General features: G+C 52.7%; 9 protein-coding genes across 9 annotated transcripts; 6 read left to right on the top strand and 3 right to left on the bottom strand.

Annotated features, from left to right (window-relative positions):
• Positions 1-1,730: 1,730 nt before the first annotated feature.
• Positions 1,731-3,208, top strand: V2A60_001482 (type 2C protein phosphatase PTC7; the record flags this gene model as incomplete). Its single annotated transcript, XM_083252843.1, has 3 exons — positions 1,731-1,779; positions 1,883-2,052; positions 2,108-3,208. 3 exons carry the CDS (start codon positions 1,731-1,733, stop codon positions 3,206-3,208), a joined length of 1,320 nt encoding a protein of 439 aa, XP_083108969.1.
• A 3,048-nt stretch (positions 3,209-6,256) lies between these two features.
• On the top strand, positions 6,257-7,017 carry V2A60_001481 (uncharacterized protein; the record flags this gene model as incomplete). Its single annotated transcript, XM_083252842.1, has 2 exons — positions 6,257-6,696; positions 6,798-7,017. 2 exons carry the CDS (start codon positions 6,257-6,259, stop codon positions 7,015-7,017), a joined length of 660 nt encoding a protein of 219 aa, XP_083108968.1.
• Positions 7,018-7,627: 610 nt separating this feature from the next.
• V2A60_001480 (uncharacterized protein) lies at positions 7,628-8,827 on the top strand (the record flags this gene model as incomplete). The annotated part of the gene is made up of 3 exons (XM_083252841.1): positions 7,628-7,681; positions 7,752-8,218; positions 8,266-8,827. 3 exons carry the CDS (start codon positions 7,628-7,630, stop codon positions 8,825-8,827), a joined length of 1,083 nt encoding a protein of 360 aa, XP_083108967.1.
• A 1,387-nt stretch (positions 8,828-10,214) lies between these two features.
• Positions 10,215-11,618, top strand: V2A60_001479 (adenosylhomocysteinase; the record flags this gene model as incomplete). The annotated part of the gene is made up of 1 exon (XM_083252840.1): positions 10,215-11,618. One exon carries the CDS (start codon positions 10,215-10,217, stop codon positions 11,616-11,618), a length of 1,404 nt encoding a protein of 467 aa, XP_083108966.1.
• Positions 11,619-12,100: 482 nt separating this feature from the next.
• V2A60_001478 (D-isomer specific 2-hydroxyacid dehydrogenase) lies at positions 12,101-13,407 on the bottom strand (the record flags this gene model as incomplete). Its single annotated transcript, XM_083252839.1, has 4 exons — positions 12,101-12,442; positions 12,569-12,996; positions 13,076-13,290; positions 13,358-13,407. The coding sequence occupies 4 exons, from the start codon at positions 13,405-13,407 to the stop codon at positions 12,101-12,103; spliced, it is 1,035 nt and encodes a 344-aa protein (XP_083108965.1).
• Positions 13,408-13,858: 451 nt separating this feature from the next.
• Positions 13,859-14,730, bottom strand: V2A60_001477 (CCDC90 family protein; the record flags this gene model as incomplete). The annotated part of the gene is made up of 2 exons (XM_083252838.1): positions 13,859-14,288; positions 14,396-14,730. 2 exons carry the CDS (start codon positions 14,728-14,730, stop codon positions 13,859-13,861), a joined length of 765 nt encoding a protein of 254 aa, XP_083108964.1.
• Positions 14,731-16,364: 1,634 nt separating this feature from the next.
• On the top strand, positions 16,365-16,848 carry V2A60_001476 (uncharacterized protein; the record flags this gene model as incomplete). The annotated part of the gene is made up of 2 exons (XM_083252837.1): positions 16,365-16,509; positions 16,583-16,848. 2 exons carry the CDS (start codon positions 16,365-16,367, stop codon positions 16,846-16,848), a joined length of 411 nt encoding a protein of 136 aa, XP_083108963.1.
• A 577-nt stretch (positions 16,849-17,425) lies between these two features.
• V2A60_001475 (protein transporter TIM9) lies at positions 17,426-17,918 on the top strand (the record flags this gene model as incomplete). Its single annotated transcript, XM_083252836.1, has 3 exons — positions 17,426-17,433; positions 17,573-17,642; positions 17,733-17,918. 3 exons carry the CDS (start codon positions 17,426-17,428, stop codon positions 17,916-17,918), a joined length of 264 nt encoding a protein of 87 aa, XP_083108962.1.
• A 546-nt stretch (positions 17,919-18,464) lies between these two features.
• On the bottom strand, positions 18,465-24,006 carry V2A60_001474 (nucleoporin subcomplex protein binding to Pom34-domain-containing protein; the record flags this gene model as incomplete). The annotated part of the gene is made up of 2 exons (XM_083252835.1): positions 18,465-23,871; positions 23,936-24,006. The coding sequence occupies 2 exons, from the start codon at positions 24,004-24,006 to the stop codon at positions 18,465-18,467; spliced, it is 5,478 nt and encodes a 1,825-aa protein (XP_083108961.1).
• Between the last annotated feature and the right edge of the window lie 356 nt (positions 24,007-24,362).

Genomic DNA, 24,362 nt, shown 5'->3' with positions numbered 1-24,362 from the left:
GGGCTGTCGGCTGAATGACAGGCAACAGTCTCAACGTCAATAAGCATACCCATCTACTCCCGACTTTTTACTTCCCCTTCCCTATGTAGGCAATTCATGCTCTCCAAAAGGAAATAGCAATCGACTCCGCTGGCAACATGTTCTTGTTGGAAAGAAAATGTAACAACGGCGACTTGGCTTACGGGTATCGGTAGGGGAAACGGCGTTGTTGTTCTTGGGTGTGTGTTTATGCGTACGCTTTGACATGCAACATGCAATCTCCAACGCAAAATCAGCTGGAAAGCAGAGTCAAAGGATTCAAGACGCCAATACGGCAGCTCGGACAGCCACACGCAAGCTGAAAGGCAAGGGAGACATGGATACGAGGTTTCCCAGCTAGTTTGTCCATCGAGGGGCAGCAAGCCTCATTGGGGTGGCGTCTCGTCAATTTTATGCATGGTTTTTAGACAGATTCGGACCCGTACAAATCGTCTGCAGAATGCGGCAGCATCCTGGTCTGTAGAAGCGGACTTTTTGGGTCTCTCGCTCTTTTTCCCAGTGAGCCAACCTTGCATCGATGCTGTTCGAACCCTACGAGGAATTTGAAGCACTTTACAAATCCAACTCAATCCAATGCTAGTCAGTTTTGTTGCGTTAGGGCAAGAGTGGTAGTAGTTATCGGGCAAGGCTCCCCTTGAGAAGTCCAGCCAGCTGATGAGTAGTCACACCCAGATATCACCCCCGCTCGTATTGGCGAGGCCTGGATCTACGAATGGTTATAGGGCTGGAGCGCCGCTTTGGGATGTTTCAACCAACTAACTGCCAGTTGTGGAAGCGCCGCGCCGCAGGCCATTGTCCTTGACAGGCTGCAAGCCCTGCTGACAGTTCTGGGAGGAAAAATTTGCCTGGTGCTGACTAGGTACGGATGCATACATGAAGTGGTGCCACTGCAGGGAAACATGCTGCAGACAGAGCGTGGGCTCATTTCCATGGCAATGCTTTTTTTTTTCTTGCAAATGCTTCCTTTGTTTTCATTACTTGCATGGCCTCGCCTCTCTTCTGCCTCAAGTTCTCAAATTCAACATTAGACACTGCGACGCAAAGTTTATCGGGTTGGTAGCTTCGCTCTTAGTCGAGGAGAACTCGGTATGCAAGCGCCATATGCACCTTGTCGGAAAAGTTGAATCATGTCTTTTTTTTGGCGATACGTACTGAGTATCTGCCTTTGTTTTGATTCATCCTATTTGGACCATGACCACCAGCGCCACCCACCAATTCAGCCCACTTACACCAGCGCAGCATCATTCCTCCGGATCCCAGATCTTGAGGGTTATATTTATGGTCAAGCTTCCAAAGCGTCTCTTCATTTCACCTCTCCTTTGCCAATTCATTGTTCCCTCGTCCAATTGATTGCTCCTCGACTTCCTGTCACTTCATATTATGTAATGCGGTGACAAAAGCGTTGAATCGCGCTGGACTCCACCAACAAAAAAAAATGGTGGCCAACAAAGGAGAGGCGGCGGCGGAAAAAAAAAAGTTGGTTAGTTAGGCGGATCATGAGGAGTCCGTCGTATGGAAGGCTAGCATCGGATTTACTCCCCTTTTTCACCATTTGAAATTCTCAACCGTCTTCGCGAGCGAACCCGATCCTGCGGACCATCATCGTCCAGGATAATCTTCCGGCGGCTCTCGGATTGAGCAGGACAGGTTACTGGCGTTTTCGAAATTTCCCTTTTACGTCACACTCTTCCATGGCCGCGGCGGCGTCTGTGAGGCTCGCCATTGCGAGGCCGGTTCATGGTATGTCGTTGCTCCGTGCTGTTGCCCGAGATCAACAACCTGTTGTGCACCTTGAGCCGCATCGCGAATGACGCACTGCTTGCTAACTCATTCCACAGCACAGGTGGCGCGCGCCCGCCTTCTCCGGTCGTTGTCATCTTCATCTCAGCCCAGCACGGACCCAACCACGACGACGATATCAACAATCAATATGCCTCGTCGACCATACTCTTCCTCCTCCGCCTCTTCTTCTTCTTCTTCATCGTCATCGTCATCGTCATCGTCATCGTCATCGTCATCATCATCATCGTCATCCTCCTCCTCCTCCTCCTCCGCGCTCTCCGCCAAGAAGCCGCGCTTCTCATACAACATTGCCGCGTCATTCATCGCAAAGGACCGGCCGTTTGACCCTGCGACGCACGTTTTCCACTTCAACCCGTACAACCGGATACAGCCGCCGCGGCACCGCCGGCGCTCCTCGCGGCCCGAGTCCGGTCACGACGCCTTCTTCGCCTCACGCGTCCATGAGACGGGCGGTGCCGTCGCCTTCGGCGTCGCCGACGGCGTGGGCGGCTGGGTCGACTCGGGCGTCGACCCGGCCGACTTCTCCCACGGCTTCTGCGACTACATGGCCTCGGCCGCGTGGGAGCACCAGCCCGCCGGCGGCGGCGGCGGCAGCGGCGGCGGCATCAGCACCCTGACGGCCCGCAAGCTCATGCAGCTCGGCTACGACGCCATTTGCGACGACAAGGGGGTCCGCGCAGGCGGCAGCACTGCCTGCGTCGCCGTCGCCTCGCCCGACGGCCACCTCGACGTCGCCAACCTCGGCGACTCGGGCTTCCTGCAGCTGCGTCTCAACGCCGTGCACAGCTACTCGGAACCCCAGACGCACGCCTTCAACACGCCCTTTCAGCTGTCCATCGTGCCGCCCAGCGTCGCCGCGCGCATGGCCGCCTTTGGCGGCACCCAGCTCAGCGATCTGCCCCGCGACGCCGACGTCACCCAGCACCGCCTGCGCCACGGCGACGTGCTCGTCTTCGCCACCGACGGCGTTCTCGACAACCTCTTCAACCAGGATATCCTGCGCGTCGCCAGCCGCGTCATGGGCGCCGCCGCCGCCTGGACCATGAGCGAGGCTGGCCAGGTGCAGGTCGCCGATGACCTCGACGCCATCGTCCGTAGCCCCGTCCAGCCCGGCCGCGCACCCGGCAGCAAGCAGCAGCAGCAGCAGCAGCCCGAGCGCGCCATCACGCTGCAGAGCCTCCTCGCAACGGAGCTCGTCCTCGCCGCCAAGCGCGCCAGCGTCAATACCAAGCAGGATGGGCCATTCGCAAAGGAGGTGCAAAAGTACTATCCGCAGGAAAATTGGCACGGCGGCAAGATTGACGACATCTGCGTTGTCGCTGTCGTAGTGGTTGAGGATCCCGTGTCTACACGAAGCAAACTATGACTGTGATCAAATGTGCTGGAGCGAGGTTTCTAGATATTGCTGTTTGTGAAATTATTCTTGCTCTGTCTATATACTGGGACATGTTGACTTTTGGGCATTTGGGAGTTCTTCTGTTTCGTCATTTATTTTAGAACATTTAGACGGCTGGGCATTTAAAAAACAGCAACGCAAGTACTCAGACGATGCGATGATACTACTCGCATTTATCCTATTTCAGTTATTTTCCCTCCTTTTGTCATTCGTTAAGACACCGAATCGGTGGTATTGCTGATATTTAGTACAGTTTCCTTGAATAGAGAAACCTCGAGTTAGACTTCAAGGTGAGCATGCTTGCACCACGTGTGATTATCCGCCACCCTTGGTGTATTTTGTCTCCGCCGAGGCGAAAAAAGACATCATGACTTTTTTTTTATTCAACCCCCCGCAGCAAACTAGCCGGGGAAGACTGAAAGAATAATTCGATATCCACTTCGTACGGGTCTTTATGCTTCTAGATCGGCTGGATCGGAAGACATTTGCATGATGTCATGCAACTTGAACGATACCCTAGAACGGGTGCTAGAACATCAGCCAACGCGTAAACAACGTAAAAACAACAACTATTGCAATCAGCTTCCGTTAGAATATAGAGACTTGACAAGTTCGTCATCATGGATGTCTATTTGGTTCGTAATCCCGGCTAGCCAACGCGGTCAGCTACATGCAGCTGCTGATGAATTCATTCTAGGCAGGTGCTCTCGCTGCTTTGACTGTAGATGCGATTATATTCCCATTTGATACTCTCAAAACCCGACTGCAGAGCCAGGATTACATCCAAAAGTATGCAGCGGGCGGCAAAAATAATGCGCTGGCTTTCCGAGGACTATACCAAGGAATAGGAAGTGTCATTCTGGCTACGTTACCGGCTGGTAAGGTCATCTTGGGAAACTCAGACAAGTGACTAATACGATCCAGCTGGCATGTTCTTTTCTACATATGAACTGTCCAAAAGGGCACTTTCAGAATCATCACTGGCGCTGCCCTTGCCAGTTATGCACTCTGTCGCTTCTGCAACAGCGGAGGCAGCCTCCTGCCTGGTGCTCACACCCGCGGAACTAGTTAAGCAGCATGCACAGATGATACGCTCGGAAGGTAACCAAAAACCGCGCTCGGCAACTTTAACCGCATTTCGCGGCCTGTACGAAGCCGGCGTCGGGCGAAGGCTATTTACGGGCTATACGGCGCTTCTAGCACGCAATTTGCCTTTGACAGCAATGCAGTTTCCCATTTTTGAGCATCTTCGTTCGTTGTTGTGGTCAACCAGACCGCAGCGAGATCCAGGGCAGCCGCAGATTCTGGAGACGGGTGCAATCGCAGGGGTGAGCGCGGCCGTTGCGGGGGCAATCGCAGCGTTCATTACAACCCCCAGCGATGTGGTCAAGACTCGGATGATGCTATTGACAGGTACCAGTAACAATGATAATACTGTGGGTAGTGGCCAAAAGCAGGCGGTGCCAGAGCGGCGGCCGTGGCAAGTAGCAAAGCAGGTTTATCGCGAAAGTGGAATGAGAGGGTTGTTTCGAGGCGCTTCTTTGCGGTCAACGTGGACGGCAATCGGCAGCGGGCTATATCTTGGGACGTACGACGCTGCAAAGCTCTGGCTGAGCGGTAGCGACAACGTGTACGGGTGACATATCTCAAAGTAGGTAGAAGACGTTGAGGCTCGGTAGGCGATTAGGAGTATGAACATGGATGGCGCAACCGTGGCGGTAGAGATTGATAAGCCATCTGACCAAGTTAGCAGTAGAGAGCAACAAAACTAGTCGCACCATCGTGAATTCCAGCCCTCTCAAATTTCTTCTTGTCGGGAAAAAGAATAGCCGTTCGAGAAGTCTGCATTGCGTCGGATTTTATGAATACGCAGAGCTGCTGTTGCATCATATTCATCAGCTGACTGATGAGACTCAGAAGCCGCTGTTAGATAAGTCGTAATGAAACATATTGGGGGGTGTATGCTCAATATGTAGATCTAAAGAGTGCGTAACAATACGGTCGGCTCCTATAGCGGGCCTTGGGTGGGAGCGGGCGCACAAGCGATGAGCAATGCTGACCCCATGATGGTGCCATCTTGGAACCCCTCAATCAATGTGCGCTAATCGGCGAGAAAGCATAAGCGTAAACGCACCGGCCGACTTGGTGTGGGACTGGTGGAAGTCGCATCCTTTTTTCCAATTACTTACTTAGAAGTTGTCCATCAACTAGTTGGCGTCGCGTGGCTCACGCCGTGCGGATGGGCTCTTACGCTAAACTTTGTTGCGCCTGTGTGTGTTTGATGGCGTGAAGACGACGGAAAGACCACCTAATATGCGCTGGGAATTGGTTCAGACCAGAACCTGGACCAATGCACCGACACATGGCCTCTCCGTATTCGGGCTGCTAGGCAAGTAGGCTGAGTACCCATGACTATTCGTGTCGGCAGGGCACATCTGCGGCACTCGGCGGTGCTCCCGAAGCCGAACCATGCTGCAAAGGCTTTCAGACAACGCTGCTCAGGCCAAATGGCCAGGCCTTACCTCTGCCTTCCAGTGGCGCCGATCCTAGAGAATGGCGAAATCGCTTTGCCCAACTGCCTCATACCTACCCATACACCCACCCCCTTTTCGTCCAAGCGACCTAGAAGCCAGGCTTTGAGTATCCCGACACTCACCATCCACACCGGTCCCGCCGCCCGTCTCGTAATAACGCTGGCTGCATCGATGCTTGACGCTGACTGTCGGTGAGTTGTCTCCAACCTGCGCCAAGACCAATCCCCCATAGTGTCGATAAAAGCCTTCGTCTTTTCCGCTAGGTTCCCTGAGCTTGCCTTTCTTTCCCTTTCCCCCCACCCACACGTGTAACTGCACACCGGTTTCGTGATTCGATTTTGACTCGTTTTTCGCCCTTGTTTGCCTCTTCATTTTGTCAACAACAGAGATCAGCGTGTCCAGTCGCAGCGTTTCACGTTTGCGCAGCAACTTGACTAACGGCAAGCCTGCGCCAAGCACATTCGAACAAGGCTCAACTGCAGCAATGGCTGCTCAACAAGTGGTGACACTTCTTCCCACCGAACCGCCCAAACTTCTCAGAGACTTGAGCGAAGGTAGTCTCGACGATGTCCGTCCATGGAGCGAGCCTCGCTTCATCGTGCAATCCCCGTACACCGAGCTCAAACACCAGTTGGATTTGACCACACTTGATTATGAGAATGCGCTGCTGGCCAAGGCCCTGAGTACTCTCCGTGCAACTCGCGAGGATTACGCCGTTGCGTCGTACACCGAGTCCTTTAACTGGCCAGATGTCATGACCCGTCTCCAATCGCTGGCGAGCATATACGGCCAACAGTACCAGGATGCCACCTTTTACATCGTCGCATTCCGCTCACAAATAAAGCCCAGCACCGATTACAGCCACCTGGGTGAGCTCGACCAGGCAGCCCATCTCGAGGCTATCGAAAGTGGCGGATTTCTCAAGTATGTCGCGTGCAAGCCCTGCCGCCATCTTCCCGAGTCAACTGACCCAAGGGGCAAGGCCGCGCTCTGTTTCTGGTGCTCGTAAAGCTAACATATGGCAGGTACTGGTTCGGCTCCCCGGACTCGGAGCTGCGCAACTTGGCCACATGCCTCTGGCGTTCCAAGGAAGATGCATTTGCCGGAGGGCGTGGCCCCGCTCACAAAAAGGCGGCCATGTCTACCAGATCGTTGTATGCATACTGGAAAATTGACCAGCACCGTCTCACCATCCGCAACAACGCGGAGGACTGGGAAATTGTACCTTGGGCCGACGACGCTTGAGCGGTGAGACTGCGATGTCTGTGAGCATTTTCGGGTTTGTTTTTGGCGGAGCACTGTTTTATCAAATTTTTTTCCTGCGTTTGAGTTTCTAGGGCGCTGTGAGCCGTAACTGCGACGTCATAATTCATGGTTTCAAACGAGGCCTTTTGCAACAGAGAAAGCTTGGGGTTGTTGAATTGCGTGCAGAGCGCAAATAAATTCGTCAAAAACCCTAGCTAACGCTATAGATGCTTTAAAGATAGAGAATACAATTTTTCCAAAGAAATGTTAGCAGTGAGAACACTGGTACTGGGCACAATACCTCATGCAGTGAGTGCTTAGAGATGGGTCACTGCCTTCCAGGGCGTCGTAGGTGATGATGCAAAATGCAGGTTACGGTGCTCAACCTAGAGTAGCTGCCGGCGCTAGACATAAGGCCTGGCGTATTGCCACAGTTGACCGCCTTCCACCCACAACCACCCACAAATCCACACAGGAGCGAAAAAGTTCGATATTCCACGCCACGCCAGCGAAACACGGTAAACTCTTTGCAGCCCTCGCCCAGCGCCCGGATTCACGCCCTGCAGCATCTCCTACGGCCCGCGCACGACATATATCCGAATCCGTCATCATGGCCGAAACTACTACGGACGCGCCTGTTCAGGCCGTGCAGGTCGAAGCTCTCGTGAGTTGATTCATGCCCCACCTCGCGTTGCCTTCCCCCTCACTTCTGCTAACCTGATGCGCGGCCGTAGGTGATTATGAAAATTGCGAAGCACTGCTCGACCAACTTTCCCAGCATGGCTACCGGTGCCCTTGTTGGAATGGACCAAAATAACGTCCTCGGGGTCACAAACGCATTTCCTTTCCCCACTGTCGACTCATCGGCCACCGATAGCCACCAGAACGATGCCGCCATGATTGCCGCCGCGGCTCCTCGCCAAAAGTCCAACATTGCCTACCAGAATGAGATGATTCGTCATCTTAAGGAAGTCAACATTGACGCGAACAACGTCGGTTTCTACACAAGCGCTACCATGGGCAACTTCGTCAATATGGGCCTCATCGAGAATATCTACTTTTACCAGAAGGAACAGAACGAGACCGTCGCTCTCGTCTACGATACCAGCAGAAGCTCTCAGGGCAACCTCAGCCTACGAGCGTTCCGCCTTACAAAAACTTTCATGAATGCCTACAAGGAGGCCAAGTTTACCACCGAGAGGTATGTATCCAGAAATGCAACCAAGCCGTGTACTAACAAGGCCATAGCCTGCAAAAGTCAAAGCTCACTTTTAAGGATATCCTTGTTGAGCTTCCTGTCACCGTGCACAACTCGCACCTTCTCACTTCCTTCCTCCACCAGATCCCCTCTGGTCCTTCACAAGACGATCTGGAGGGGCCTACGACGCTGGCAGATCTTGAGCGCGAGCCCATCAACGCCCCGCTGTACCCGAACATCGACAACCTCGACGTTGCTGTCGATCCTTACCTGGAGAAGACTTGTGACTTGCTTTTGGAGAGCATCGAATCACACTACACCGACCTGAACAACTTCCAGTTTTATCAACGCCAGCTTGCTCGCGAGCAGACCAAGATTTCGCAGTGGCAGGCCAAGCGCAAGGCCGAGAACGCCCAGCGTACTCTTGCCAAACAGCCCCTTCTTCCCGAAGACGAATGGCAAAGGCTGTTCAAGCTGCCACAGGAGCCTAGCCGTTTGGAGGGTATGCTCAACGCCAAGCAGGTCGAGCAGTACGGTAAACAGGTGGACGGTTTCACGGCTGGCATTACCTCGAAGATGTTTGCTGTGAGAGAAAATCTTCTACCGCAGTAAGACTTGAATACGATCTATAACGGAAAGAGGAGAAAAGTCACATCAAAAGGGTGGATATAGATGTTTCACTGGGCTGTGTATGCATGTTCTGTGAGACCAGTGCGGTAAACATGAAAACATGCTGGATTGTGTTGCATTAGCGGCGTTTCGGAATAAGATGGAATATAATGGCAAATACAGCTTACCTTTTTGAGGAAAGAAACCGATGGCATCAAGTCGAACCATTGACTATGCGTGGTGCATCATGTGAAGCCTGTCTAATGACGATGGCTAGGCTCTAGTGGAACATTTGGGGAGACTTGGAGATGGGATCATTGTAGAAAACATGATGCCCAGGCAGGAGAGGACAGACAAGACGGGCAATGCGCGGGGGCATTGGTGGTGCACCTCCGGATACGTGCCAGGTACCTACTTAGAGCCCTTATTTTACCTGAAAGAAATGTACCAGCACGATCAGTTGGTGCTGTTTTTGTGCACTGCGCGCATTCTGTGGATAGAAAAGAGATTGGTCCTCTGTTCAATGTTAATACCGCAGTGATACTCGGGTTGTCGCCACCTTGGAGGAATCGAGCAACTACCTTGCTTAGCAACTTAGGTACCTTGAGGGAAAAGTCCCTCCCTCCTAGGCACTTACAGGCAAGCTTGGAGGGGTTGAGAGGCCGAGACAAAGGGTAGGTACCTACCCCTAAAGTACCCGGCTAAGGTTAGTAGACAGTGGAAAGCGGGCTCCTGCGAAGCATGGAGGGCCAGTGAACTCGTAGTGCTGGCCACGTTGGATGCCAGACGATAGCGTCGAAAGCAAAGGTTTAGCGGCCAAGTGTGCACTACCCCATCGGAAGTTGTGTGTAATACAAGACATAGTTGGGCTTGATATGACAAGACTCGACAAGTGCAGAGTGGCGTCGTACTTGAAATCTATTCGGACAGTCCTGCTTCCCTACCTGGTACAAAAGCAAGAAGGTAGGTACCTAATACGTACTTACTGGTAGAGCGCGCTCACTGAGTCAACGGATGGATTTGGCCTGCCTGGGCTTCTGCCCCACCTCCCCTCTATTGGGGGAGGGGAATGCAAATTTTACCCCTCCATCTCAAGCCAAGAGGGGAGGGCAGGTTTGGCAGGCAGGCAGCCAGGCAGGCTGGAAGGGTACCTGACAAGCATGTACTTTGCGCACATAGGTGTACCGCTTTTCACCGCTCGCCACCTCAGCCTCCGGAATCCGACGCTGCCCCTCTTTGTCCCGCCGCTTATTTCTAGAAGCCAGCTGCCATTTTTTTTTCTCTTTCCTTCCCCTCAACCCTTTTTCTCTTCCTTCTCTTTTCTGTCCTTCCACCCCCTTCTCATTTCCCATCAATTTCTCCATCACATCTCAGCCTCCCATCATACAAGATGTCTGTTCCCAAATTTCAGGTCTCCAGGGAGGTGCTGGAGCTGGAGGATGACCACATCCAGACACTGGCAAAGCTCGGCCGCAAGGAGATTGAGATTGCCGAGAATGAGATGCCCGGTCTCATGGCTATCCGTGAAAAGTACGCCAAGGCTCAGCCTCTCGCTGGTGCCCGTATCGCTGGCTGCCTGCACATGACTGTTCAGACTGCCGTTCTCATCGAGACTCTCACTGCCCTCGGCGCCGAGGTCACCTGGACCAGCTGCAACATTTACAGCACTCAGGATACCGCTGCCGCTGCCATTGCTGTGACCGGCGTCCCTGTCTTTGCTTACAAGGGCGAGACTGACGAAGTCTACGACAAATTCCTCAAATATCAGCTCGCCGCTTTCAAGGACGGCAAGGATTTCAACCTTATCCTCGACGATGGTGGTGACCTGACCTCCCTCGTCCACACTGAGAAGTACGAGAAGGCACTCAAGGCATCCTATGGCATCTCGGAGGAGACCACCACCGGTGTCTCCAAGCTCTACCGCAGGCTCAAGGAAGGCAAGCTCCTCGCCTCTGCTATCAACGTCAATGACTCGGTTACCAAGTCCAAGTTTGACAACCTCTACGGCTGCCGCGAGTCTCTGATCGACGGTATCAAGCGCGCTACCGATGTTATGATTGCGGGCAAGGTCGCTGTCGTTGCCGGTTATGGTGATGTTGGCAAGGGTTGCGCCATGGCTCTCCACGGCATGGGTGCCCGCGTTATCGTCACCGAAATTGACCCCATCAACGCCCTGCAGGCTTCCATGGCCGGCTACCAGGTCACCACCATGGAGAAGGCTGCCTCCATTGGTCAGATCTTTGTCACCACCACCGGCTGCGAAAACATCATCACTGGCGTCCACTTCCAGGCTATGCGCGACGACGCCATTGTCTGCAACATTGGTCACTTCGATACTGAGATTGACGTTGCCTGGCTCCAGAAGACGGACGATAACAAGGTCGAGGTCAACGCTACTCGCGAACAGATCAAGCCCCAGGTTGATCGCTACTTGATCAAGAGCTCTGGCAAGCGCATCATCCTTCTCGCTGATGGCCGCCTTGTCAACCTCGGCTGTGCTACTGGCCACTCCTCCTTTGTCATGTCGTGCTCCTTCACCAACCAGGTCCTCGCCCAGATTGCCCTCTACAAGGCCGCTGACAAGAAGTTTGCCGAGGAGTTCCCCGAGTTTGCCAATACTGTTGATCCCAACAACATTAGCGTGTCCGTGCTCCCAAAGATTCTCGACGAGGAGGTTGCCCGTCTTCACCTTGCTCACTGCCAGGCCGAGCTCACCACTCTCACCGAGGACCAGTCCAAGTACCTTGGTATTCCCGTCGCCGGTCCTTTCAAGAGCGATCACTACCGCTACTAAGCGGAGAGCGCATTGTAATAATATCAGCCCAAACCAGAGTTCCCTTCAACCGGCGCTCGCTTGACGTGGAACAATCTTCTACCAACAGCATATTAGGGTATACTTGTGTTTTCAACAGCATAATATTGCGAAGCATTTAGGATGGGCAACCAGAAAAGTATGGGGGAACATTGATGGTTTCTTTTGTTTTCATGATGTTGGCATCTTTGCCGTCGCTTTCTTAGCACGCGGCGGATCAAAGACGTGCTTTTTCAACAAATGGCGTTGCAATTGCTTTGATAATGATTCCCCCTGGAATGAGAGACGAAATTTTATATAGTCAGAGCAGCTGACCCTAGGGCAGCGCTCTTGAACGGCCCGTCAACCGTGGCCGGTTAGATTCCTCTAATAAAGTCGATTCTAATATACATGTTCCATGAGCCTGTCCCTGGATTGTAAGAATGCTTCTAGCCCCGCAGCGCTTTGTTTTTGACTTTATGCATCTACTGCATATCGACTTGCTCCGGTACGATGCTCTTTAGTCGGCCGTGTTCAAGTGCTTTTCGCACATTGTCCAGCGCCCATTCTTCCATCTTGGTCTCCGTCTCCACGGTCCAGGTGCCCATGTGCGGCACCAACATGACCCTATCGTTGGCCAGCAGGCCGGGGTGCACCTCGGGCTCGTTCTCGAAGACGTCAAGCCCAGCACTGGATACAATTCCCGCGTTTAGCGCCTCTACGAGCGCTGCCTCATCCATGACTGCGCCGCGGGCCGTGTTGATGATTACAATGCCGCGCTTCATCTTACTGAATTCCTCGGTCGAGATGATGTTGCGCGTTTTCGGCTGGATATCCCAGTCAGTACAGGTGCTCAGCCGTGCTTGCTGCGCCTCTAGGGCACGGGACAGAGGAATGAACCCGGAAGGAGTGTGGGGGGGGGGGGGGGGGGGGGGGGGGGGGTCAACACATACATTCAGCGGGAGGTTCAAGCTCAGGACGTCACTCTCGGCCAGCAGTGTCGCAAAGTCGACATACTCGGCACCGTCCTCATCCTCGGGGCTCAGCCGTCGGCGGTTGTGGTAGCGAATAGTCATGCCGAATGCGCGCGCCTTGGCCGCCACATTGCGCCCGATGCCGCCCATGCCCAGGATGCCGAGGACCTTGCCTTGCGGGTCGCGTCCCAGCGCCGGGAGATTGGCGACGCTGCCGGCGGGACCGCTCGCGCCGCGAAAGGTGCCCTGACGGAGCGTCTTCATGGACACGTTGAGGTTTCGCAGGGCGCCGAGGATGAGGAACAGGGTCAGGTCGGCGGTCGCGTCGTCGACGGCGGTCGGGGTGTTGGAGACGCGGATGCCGTGCGCGCGGCACGCGGCGACGTCGATCTGGTCATAGCCGGCGCCTACCACCGGTCAATCGTCAGGAATATTGGCTCAGCCATGCTGTCAAAAAAGAAGGAGAAGGGGTGGGCGGGAACGCACCTTTGTGGCAGACGAAGCGACAACTTTTGGGCAGGGCGGATACCAGCTCCTCGTCAAAGAGGCCGGTGACGCGCGCGGAGCCGTAGGTCCGGAAGATGGCCTCGACGCCGGAAAAGGCCTCTGACTGGCACTCGGCGAGGAATTCGGCCCGGTTTGTGGCTTTGGGCTCAATCATGCCGCCTATTCGGGCGACGGAGGCCAATGCATCGTGAGCGCTTGGTGGCAACTTGTTAGTGCGTGCGCCGTCCCATTGACATTGACGTAGTGACTAGAGGAACAAACAGTTCGAGGCTTCCGAGGAGGAGAAATCTAGGCTTTCCAGGGCTAGTCATATTTTCAGTTAATTATAAGTGCTCGAGATTGCTCATATGAAAAAGATGGCGGGAATGAGAAAGTTACTGTTGAGCTTCATGCCAGTGGGGTAATGTAGACAGAGGGCGCCCGATGACGGAGGTTAGTTGCTCTTATGGGGACCAGTCCATCTCAGGAAGACATCTACTACCTACGTAGAGCGCTGTGGAGAGGGTCTATAGTCAAATCTTGCAATATGCAGCGTTTTGTAACATGTTCTGCCTTATGAAATTATATTGACTTCATTGGCTTCATGCCGTAACAAAGGAAATACGCATAGGGGCTGCGCAATGGACCAACAAGGTATCGGTAAACTAAGAAAAGACCCGGCCTCCATTCACCGACGCCTCTATAAGAAAATGCTGCCAGCATTCCCATCTCTAGTAGAAAGAGAAATCCGTATATATTTGTATCCCAACCGTCGGTGCCCCTTTACATGAGTAGCCTCCAGGCACCGAGCAAGACGGCGGCGAAGCCGGTGCAGACGCCCATGAGCCACTGCAGGGTCTGGAACTTGACCTGCTCGAGCTTCTCGCGGAGCGCAGCGACCTCTTGCTCAATCTTGGTCTCCGTCTCCTTGATCTTGAGCTCCTGGCTGAGGGCCTCCTCGCGGATGCGGCCCTTTTCGAGGTTGAGGTCGAGGCGGACGCTGGCTTGGGTGCGCGAGACCTCATCGCGCAAGCGGCTGCCGAGCTTGGCAATATCGTTGGCAAGACGCTCGTGGGCGCTGCGCGTCGTATTGGTCTCGGTGCTGTCTGCCGAGAGCAGTTCCGAGCGTAGCTTGGCGAAGTCGACTTTTTGCGTGTAGGTGGCCTTGGCCGAGTCTTCGCGGAGGACCATGGTGCGGGTAAGGTTTTGGATACTGTGAGGGAAGATGAAGTTTTTTCTGTTTAGTACTCATTGCGTTGATTTTGCATCATTCATAATGATGCGGTATGATATGGGTCAATTTTGCCAGCGAAAACTCACCTCTCCTCGATTACGTCACTCAGAACCCTCATCATGGCCACCGACTGCTCTTCGGTGAAGCCCTCGTCGCGCAGCCGTTTGACAAACTTGAGCGTGTCGAAATGGTGGTCGCGCGCCCGCGGCACCGTGGCGTGAAACGCGCGCGACAGGATTATACTGGGTCGGCCGCTATTCACAGAGGAGAGTTGAGGTCGCTGGGTGCGCGGGTGCGGCATCTGGTGAGCGACCAGCGGCAAGATGGCCGTGGTCAGACGGCGAGGGGCTGGCGCGGGCTGCCAGCTAAGGCGCGGCAGAAGGAAGCGCGGCAGCATCTCCGCCGTGGCAGCTGTAGCCATTATCGCAATCAGTACGCTTTATTGGTTGCGGTACAGTACTGGGATGGTTTGCCGGAGTTGTGGCAGTAAATAGTTATAATAGGTAGTTCAAGTGTTGATGTCTAAGTAGCTCGCGGAAATGTTGAGGCTCGGGCGAGACAGTTTATTAGTGGGGGCGGCACATGGAGAGCATCGGCTCAAGACCAAGAGTCGATCAAAGTACACTGACGAGCCCCCAAAGCCAAGGTAGCGCGACAAAAACGTTCAAAATAAATGTCATGATGTACAGGATTCTATTGACAGTGACAGATTGTGTGCGAAAGAGCAGTGCTCAAGTATACGGGTATTTGAGTAAGTAACTGGACAAGTCGAGTTTGCGCCCGGGTGCTTGCTGGTAGATATCGACGGAACAAGGATTGACCAAGCCTCAACGCTACCACCAACGTCCTATGTCATGATGCGTGTCGCCACTCTGAACTACTGGTACCTCATTCTCTGTAGCTATAAGATGGTTCCATCTGATGGCGTTGTATCGACTGAGTAGCACGTCATACCGTCGGTTCAAGGTCGTGTTCAATGTGAGCGGGACCAGCCCTTCATCACTGCATCTGTAGCCGCAAGTATAAAGAATTTGCGTCCGCAATGCTCCCGCGACTTGAAACAAATTACATCACAAACTCTCTCAACCTTTCAGCTGTGGCGTGATGGATCCCCGTGTCGATCGGATGCCGTTCGCGCACAGCCAGTCGGCATGTCTGCCGCTGCTACAACAAGTAGATTACATGTGTGGTTGAGATGCACCTGTCGGACTCTGTGGACCTCGCTCGCCTTTATCGCGCAGTGCTCCATGATAGAGATCCAATTGTGCAACCTACCCGCATTGCCAGCCCAGACGTATGAACGGAAAGCCAAGTGCCACGTCGACGACCAGTGGCTGGCTGAAGTCTGCACATATGGCAGAACTGCAGATGTTCTTTACCGGTGGCTTCATTCGGTAGGTTGACCCTCCTAACGTTCGTATTATGTTAGACACACGATGTAGTCGCTGTGTATATACGGCTTCCGAGACCTGCAGCAATCTGTATCACTCCACCACGGCAATTAAGGGCGGGGACATTTAGACCGTTCCTAATAACCAAGGATAGAAATGGTGCAATAAAACGAGGGGTACTGCAATAAGTATGCAGATTACTTGACGTAGCTCGACACAGATCTTCTTTTTCCCCCGACATCGCTCAGGTCCGCGAGTGACAGCCCGGAGATGTCGACATTCTGCTCCGGTAGTTGTATCAATATCAAAGTCATGATCATTCAAACCCGAAGGAGTCCAAATGAAGTGGCTCGAGAGATATTCTCACGATCTAGGTTCTGCAGGACAGCCGTCTTCGGCAGCATGTCTCGGATACGACACCAATAGTCCGATGCAGTCGCACACCCTTGGAAAGCATGTCTCGGTCACGGCATCGATATACACAAAGATATGTTGTCATTTCGACCCTCCATTCGGTACGTATTAACCAATATCTCAACTATAAAACAGCTTCTTCTCCCGTTCTTCCTGCTCCCGCCTTCTCCAACAACAGCAACAGCAACACAATTCTACAAATCATCAATCCCACACTCGACTTTCCAAAAACACCATTTGATCATTCATCATGGCTCTTGCTCTCCCCATCCACAATCTTCCCATGGAGGAACCTGCCCCATCCGAGGTCTTTGAGCATGACAACAAGACCTTTTACAACTGGCTGCTCACCGAAACGGAGCGTGCCCACATTGCCAGCATGCTCGACATGGAAAGTAAGAGCCCTCATGCCTCTCTCGTACTCTAACGAGCAAAAGAAAAGCGGCTTACATAAATTTCTATCCGCAGCGAGCGAGCTCAAGCTCAGAGGCGCCAACTTCCTCCAAGACCGCTCCCAGTGCACCGGGTGTGGCAAGCACTCTGGCATGGACGATTTTGTCCACAATGCCCTCTACGCCGGCATTCACTCGGTCGAATTCATGAAGGACTTCCTCCAGGGCAAGACTCAGCAGGCCACTCCATACACTGAGCACGAGGTTGTCTGCTCCCGATGCAACACCAAGCATGAGGAGCCCAAGGCCTGGTTGGCCTACCCTCCCTGGCCCAGCTATTAGAGCTAGATCACACAGTGTCTACGCCTCTGGCCAGTGAGGCATCCTTTATCAAGAAGTCAATTCCTCCATAGCATTATTTCGTTTTGCCATGTAGCTCGTTTGGTAAAGCATGGCGGGGCCAGAATAGCTTATCAAGAAACACCTTCGTCCTACAAAACATCCCTTCAGAACTGGCACGCCCGGTTTTTTGAGTATGCATGTCCATCCCTTCATACAAGTGAACTTGGAAGAATCCACTGTGAACAACTTCAATTTCGCTCATTGCAGCAATTCAAACCGGGTTATTGCCCAATTCCCTCTGATTTCTGCATTTGTAAGCCGTGCCAGTTTATCGCCCTCCCTCTTGTGAGAGGAGCGAGAAGGCTCGACGGTCCCCCGGCGCACGTGATGCCCTGGGCTCCCACGCTTCCCCTTTCGGCTTATCGACAAGCGCAAGCTTCCCGATAACGATGAACGAGAGTGTCGTTCTGCGAAATTTCATCACCAGCGTCATCTCTACAGTCGCATATTTAACCTTCATCACTACCACAATTGTCTACCCACGTTTTCCCCATTCTTCCTATCTCAATCAGCCAAAATGGACATGTATGTCTTCTTATTCGCAGGATGAGCCCACTTACGTCTTGTCGCGACGAGAGCCACGCGAATGCTATGCGAGCGACAGACAGTACGAGCGGCTCGAGAACAAGGGAATGTCCAGCTGACCAGCCAACGATCAAAATAGGCTTTCCGCATCCGAGCAGCGCACCCTCGAGCAGCGTATGCAGAAGCGCCAGGTCAAGGAATTCATGGGCGTATGTCACACTGGTCGCAGGAAAACTCCCCTGCCGCCCCCATCCCCGGAGCAAAACCAAGCTAATCGCGTGTAACCTTCCCCCTTACAGGCTTTCGGTGGCCTCGTGGACCACTGCTTCACCTCGTGCGTGGATGACTTCACCTCAAAGGCCCTCTCCTCCCGCGAAAACGGCTGTATCAACCGCTGCGTACTCAAGTGGATGGCCACCCAGCAGCGCGTAAGCGACCGCTTCCAGGAGCACAACGCCCAGCTCTCGCAACAGATGCAGAACTAAACGTACGACACCGTCCATTTTTGAATATAATACCGAGAAAAATTACAAAAAGCGGTTCGAAAGGGCTTCATATGCATGAATAACGGCCTTGGGGCTGTACCCATGGCCATCGATCTGTCAACATTGTATCAACACGAACAAAACACTTGAGTGCTTGGAGAGGAGCGGAGGAATGGAGCACCAGAAACTGAAACTGGAAGCACCGCGACGACGCTGAGGCACATATTGTAACAATAAAAAAACTACCAGCTGGGCACGGTTGCGCCTGCGAGGTGCAATTTAATATAACCTCTCACATCTACGACCCTCATCGCCGTCGCTCTTCGTCTCACTAGTCGTAAATCGGGAACATCTCTCCCTATTCGCTATCAATCCCGAATCGTGGCATTTCGGTTCTTGCTTAGTTCATCTCTTTTCTGCTTTTCTTAATGCACAACACTACACGGGGTTTCCAATAACCAACGCCAGAATCAAAACTGCCCATTGCGTCTCCACTGCTATTCCATTCACAAAAATTACAATAAAATGATCAGCCACTCTTTCCTCCTATTCCAATTCGTCAGCCAAGATATCCCGGACAATCTCCAGTTGCGAGACGACCTTGGCTTCAAGGATATTCTCGCTGGCCGCCGGGCTAATCTTCATCGTCCGCCACTCCATCTCGCGCTGGCCGAGCGGGAGCAGCTTCTCTTTGAGCAGCCGACGGCTCGATAGCCAATATTCCAGATTTTCAAGCAGGCCACTAGCGTCCCATTGGACAGGCCCAACGTCGCGGGTGTTGGCTACGCGCAGAGCTGTGAGCACGCGCGTAATAATAGCTAGCGAGTTGATTTCGGATGTGGCCAGCAGGGTGATATACTGCGTCGTGACTTTTGCTCCTGTTCGGTTTGCGCCGGGTGCTTCGAAGCGGTCCACGCTCGCACTTAGCAGATGCGAGAATTGGTTCAGCACATAGGTAATCTCGGGTGCTACAGCAGCACCTAGTGAGGTGAGCAAGTTGAGCATCAATGGCAACATGCCTTTGACCCAGATTGCGTAGCAACGTTGTGCGATTGGTGCTTCCGAGACTGGCGAAATATTTGTCTTCAGCATCACCTTGGTAATCTTGGCAGACAAGAGGTTACTAAGGATGCCGTCGCAGGCTAGCTGCTCTGCAACAAGAGGTAGGGTTGACAGCTGGAGTAGAAACAGAACGGCGAGTTCACCGTAGACGGGGTCGCCTTGGATAGCCAGTTGGTCAGCCCACGAGTATAGTGATGTCGCTGCATTGACGACGTCATGGGTGGCCATAATGTTGAGAACCTGGGTTTGGGACTGATCAATTGTAGGTAGCGACAGGGCGGCCTGCATGATAGCCGTAAGCAAGCCTAAGTCTTCCGGATAGACTTCAGCATCGCCATCATGGATCAGGCTGACAAGCGCGCGGAAACCCCGTCCAACAACGCCGTCCAGCAAACTCAAGACTGTTTGGGTCACCGAGACAGAGGACCCGCCAAGATTGACAAGCACTTCAGATATGTCCTGTTCACTCTGGTCGCTCCTATCCCCGCCTACATGATAGGCGCGCAGAGTAACAAAGAGTGCCTTCAGGAGGACTCGGTAGTATCCAATAGAGCTGCTGGCGAATGGCTCATCTACACCACTCATAGTACCGACCAGTGTCCCAAGCATTTGGTTTACGTCTTGGATTGGCAACTTGGATTTTGCCAAGCGCTGTACAAGTACAAGCGCCAAGTTGGCACGTTCTTGCACTAGTTTCAGAAAGATGCTTTCCGGACCAGGAACGTTTTGGTTGGCATTGAGACATTGTTGTGCGACCTGCAGCATCTGCTTGCTGACGTTCTCGTTGCTTGGAAGGCAGGTGCTCAGCTCAACGAGCAGAAATTCCCAGGAGTGAAACAGAGCAATTTGAGCATCGACCAGCGACAAATTCGTGTTTGCCAGCTCCATCTCATTTTTGAAGCCATTCGCCTTGCGTCCGAGCCAACCGGGGTCGAATCGCAATATTGTATCTGCCTGCTCTAGATCGTAGTAGTAGTCAGGTCCAAGGTGGCCTGGCTCAAGAGGTGTTCGCTTAAAGCTATCAACTGAGCAGCCAAAGTACTTATTAGCAAAGTTCTTCGCAAAATTGTTGTGCAGCGACTTGTTGTATCCAGCCACCTCGACCCCATCGCGCAGGTAGTAGTCCAAGTCGTTGACGAGGTCTTTAGCCAATCCCTCGGCACTTCCCAAGTGTCGCGAATGATACAACTGCATGGCAAACGTCTCGGCAATATACGCGGCTAGTCTAGCCTCGCGGCAGGCACGGATGCTATCGGACTTAACAACAAGGTGCGAAGGCTTTAGCGCACGCACGTAGGAGCGCAACCCGTCCATATATGATGTGTCTTTCTGCAACGTGAAAACTGTCCAGGGCCAGTAATTTTGCGCCGAAGCAATGAAATCTAGAATTGCAAGTGCCTCGGTAGACTCCAAGTTCTGTATGTTTCTCAACTTAAACAAAGCAGTTGCAAAGACCGAGTCATCCGATATGTCAGTCGTCTTGCTGTCCTTGGCCATAGCTTCACGTGGCGTTTGGCCAGTGAGAAGGCAGTTCGACATCCATTGCTGACGGTTTCGCAGAATCGAAGAAAAGAATCTCCAAATTATTTCAACATCTGTCTGCAGAGCGTATGGCTCACCCAGGCCGGAGAGCAGAGTAATAAATGACTTAGATATATGAGGTCCAAGATAACCAAGTAGCGATGGAGGTTCACGGGAGCCTTTGCCTGCATTCGAGACCAGGGCCTGGAGAAGAGATAGGATCGGCGTGCGGAAGAGATCCGATACTGCGCAAAGGCGAGCTAGTAAGGTCGAGCTTTTAAAGAGGTAGCCCTCCAGCATACTGGAGGATCGTTCCAGGTAGCTAGCAGCCCGGAGAAGAGAAGTTGCAAAAGTGAGAACAGATTCCACCTCAGCACGGAGAAGGTTTAGTTTTGAGGGGTACAGCGTAGACTCGGGTGTAAGAAGCGCGGTGATAAATGAGTATAACAGTGGTTGAAATCTCAGGGTTCCGCTAGAGGGCGAAAGAAAGCAGTCGATAACGTACGTGGCTGCTGGCTTCAGGCAGCTTGTGAGATTTTCCGACTCGCTTGACTTGCCCATGCTGTAGCTGTGGTGGATGATCTTGTTAAGCAGGGGTACCACGCTGTTCAGCAGAGAGACACGACTGATCTCTGTATCAAACCGCCAAGTGGAAGTGTTTTCGAATATGTCCACAGCAGCATTTGCTACAGCCAGGCTCACTTTGGACAAAACTTTATCCGACGTACCCAACCACGGATTGGCTTCTTGTTGCCGGCCGCGTGCCTTGTTTCCAGCTTGGCGTTGTACACCAGACGCGAGGGCGGTATCCACAATGTTGGAGAAGAATAATAGGGCCGAGTTCAGGAACTCGAGGCGCTCGGATACCAAGTCAAGGCTACCAGTCAGCCTGGAGAGTTTGCCGGCTCTCGATTCGGAGCTTAGTAGCTCGCTCCGGGCGAGGTACGACCATACTCTGCTGGGTTGAACGGGCAAGATAGCATCCAAGAACTTTATGCAAGCTGTGATTACATTGATGGCAGATTCTTCGGTCATTTCCAGCTCTTCCTGCATGAAGTAGTCCATGGTGTCGCAAACAATGGTGACAATATCCTTTCCGCCGCTGATATGCTTGCTGATCTCTGAAAGGATATCATCATCTCTGCGTATCAAGGCTTCAGGGTTGCCAGCCAATTTTAGGTATTCCATTCGGATCAGTGTAGCGAATAGATCAACTACTTCGGCGATTTCGTCAGGCTGCAACGACGCAAATTGGCACTGATAGCCTTCCTTCATCAGATAAATTTCCAGGCGGCGACCGAGCAGTGACAGTGTGGAGTGCGGGTACTCGACAAGAGCCAACCGACCACTGTCCGTTATGAATCGCCCCTGGGTTCCTTGAGGCAGACGATAGGCATCGTCGTCTATCTGTCTCTTCTTCCAGGACGACGAGAGCGTGATGAGAGGGATTTCTTGCGTCAGAGAAAATGAATTCGTGTTCTCGTCCTCGTGGACAAGTTCATATTCTTGGAAGCCCTTGGGCAACTTTAGAGTCAAGGCAGGCGTGTTGCGCAGGAGATTCAGAACGTCCGAGTACCGTTGGTCATCCACCTCGCCGGTGACTGTGCAAAGCAGCTTGCATAGTGAAATGAATGGCAGGAACTCATACGGGTATCGGTCCATAGCTTGCTGAAAGTACCAATGCATCAGAACATCGTCATTGATAAACGAAGACACGGTATCGCCAGAGGCACGAAGACTTGAGATCGAGGACAAGTCCCAATATCCGCGGCCAGGTGACAGTAAGCCAAATAAACAGCTGAGACTATCCGCTTGGTAGCCAATATAGCCATAGCTAACTGTAAGGACATCGGCAAAAACAATTCGGATACGCGAGCTTAGTAAGGGGGATGCGCAGCCCGAGAGATTCGGACCGAGCGCATCTGCCATAGCGCCCATAATATTGAACACTCTTCCACCAGTAGTCACACTGGCAGCCAATTGCTCCACGAATTGGGCATCTCGTGGAGTTGTGGCATTTTCCAGGAAGTTGTCAAACTTGGTTGATTCGATTGAGAAAAGACTGCCGGCGGAGTTTCGTCGACCAAGGGTTGGGCGCGCGACCTCTCCTGACTCGAATTTCTCCCTGGCATTCTGCTGTAAGAGGTTGTCTCTCTTTTCAGTTCGATTATGGTAGGAGGCATTGAGCCTGTGAAGAAGGAGTGCCCACGTAAAAATGGCTGGCGTCGCGCTTTCAATGTCCATGTTCGCCGCATTGAGAATACACTTGTGTATTTGCTCCAGTACCTCAGATGACAGCAAAAATGAGTCAAATGTATCGTCAGGTTGCCCAGATTCCTCATCCTTTTCGTTCAAGTAGCCCAGCGAGCGTTTTGGCTTCAGCATAATGACCGAAACGGCAGTGGCAAGCGTTCTGAGTGGTGTTATCAGCTCAGCGATACTCTCATGTATCGGCTGTACAGACTCAAAAAAGTTGTACATTTCCATTAAAGAGAACCATTGCGTCACAGAGCTCGGTGGAGCGAATTCGTCCCCTGAGCTATCTACAAGCTGGAATATGACGGAGAGTGCATGAACAATCTCGGTAAACAATGTTCGCAGCCAGTCAATTTCGGTCTTATCGTTGGAAAGCAAAGCATCGTCTGTAGTGGAAAGCAAGCCGGATTCTATCCGTCCAGTACAGTCGGTGAGCACCTTGAAGTAGGCGGGAAGGAGTGCTTCGATTTGTTCCTTAGTCGGCCGCGTGCCTAGCTTGAAAGTTTGTTTGATGTCTTCGTTGTTTCGCGCATAAATAGGAAGCCGTCCGTATAGTTTGATAGAGTTGGCGTAATCGATGACCATCATGAAGTGTCGGCGTTCGCTTAGCAAAGTTTCAAAGAGGCGCGTGCGGCGGGCTTCTTGCTTCTCGAATTCGGCAGTTATTTCGTCGGCATCCAATGCAGCAGCCGAGCCAAGATCTGATAAGAACGATGCGCTCTGGCCATCCTTCAGGCCGGCAGCTTCATGAAGGTTGGTGGCATCTTGCGATGACAGCGGCCCAACCAGATGGCGCGATGGACGAGACTGGTGCTCCGCGATGACAACTCGCAACGCGGCGACCAGGTTTGTTTTTGCGTTCTTGCTAATCCATTTTGCATCCTCTTTCAGAATCTGGATATCGAACCTCTGGGTCGAGGCGGAGGTTACGTTGATCGGCGCTGTCTTGGTTTCGAAATCTCTACTGGAGGCGTCATCAGGAGGAGAAAAGGCAGCGATAGGGTTTTTCAGCAGTCCCTGCACATATTCATCGGAAAAGAATTCAGTGAGAGCATTGCTGCGCTGCAAACGGCCGGAGTTGTCTGAAAGCGCGGTTGCGACGAGCTTCCATGACCTGTGTTTGAATGGTTAGCAATGCCTGCGCGAGGTGAGGTAAACGAGCTACAGCAAACGCTTACAGCAGCACCTTGTTCCCTGAAAGACATTCTTCCAGGGAAGGGAAATAGATGCGGTCTGACAAGGGAGCCATCGCAACTGTCATCAATATGGTGGCAATGGCAGGCAACACATCACCTAAATTCGATATTATTGGGTGCTTGGATTTACGCGCCTCTGCACCGCGATCACTTTCAGGTACAACAGGAAGGAGCTCGGAGCTTGGTGGGCCAGCTTTTTTTTTTCGGGAGCTTCGTCCAGCCGAGAATCAGCCGGCCTTCTGGTCTGAGCTTGTACAGTGCGAGCGGCTTCGGCGCTTTTGGAGCCTAATCATGGCAGCTCTCGTCCACTAATCTGTGGTGTAGTGCCTAATCCAATGCTATGCTCAGCTCGATCTTCAAACACGCAAAGACTCAGGTTTTCTTTTTCTTTTCTTTTTTTTCTTTTTTT

Source organism: Cordyceps javanica, chromosome 1 (genome assembly GCF_051103115.1).
Source record: "Cordyceps javanica chromosome 1, complete sequence".
Taxonomy (NCBI): domain Eukaryota; kingdom Fungi; phylum Ascomycota; class Sordariomycetes; order Hypocreales; family Cordycipitaceae; genus Cordyceps; species Cordyceps javanica.
This window is presented reverse-complemented; position numbering and strand designations above follow the sequence as displayed.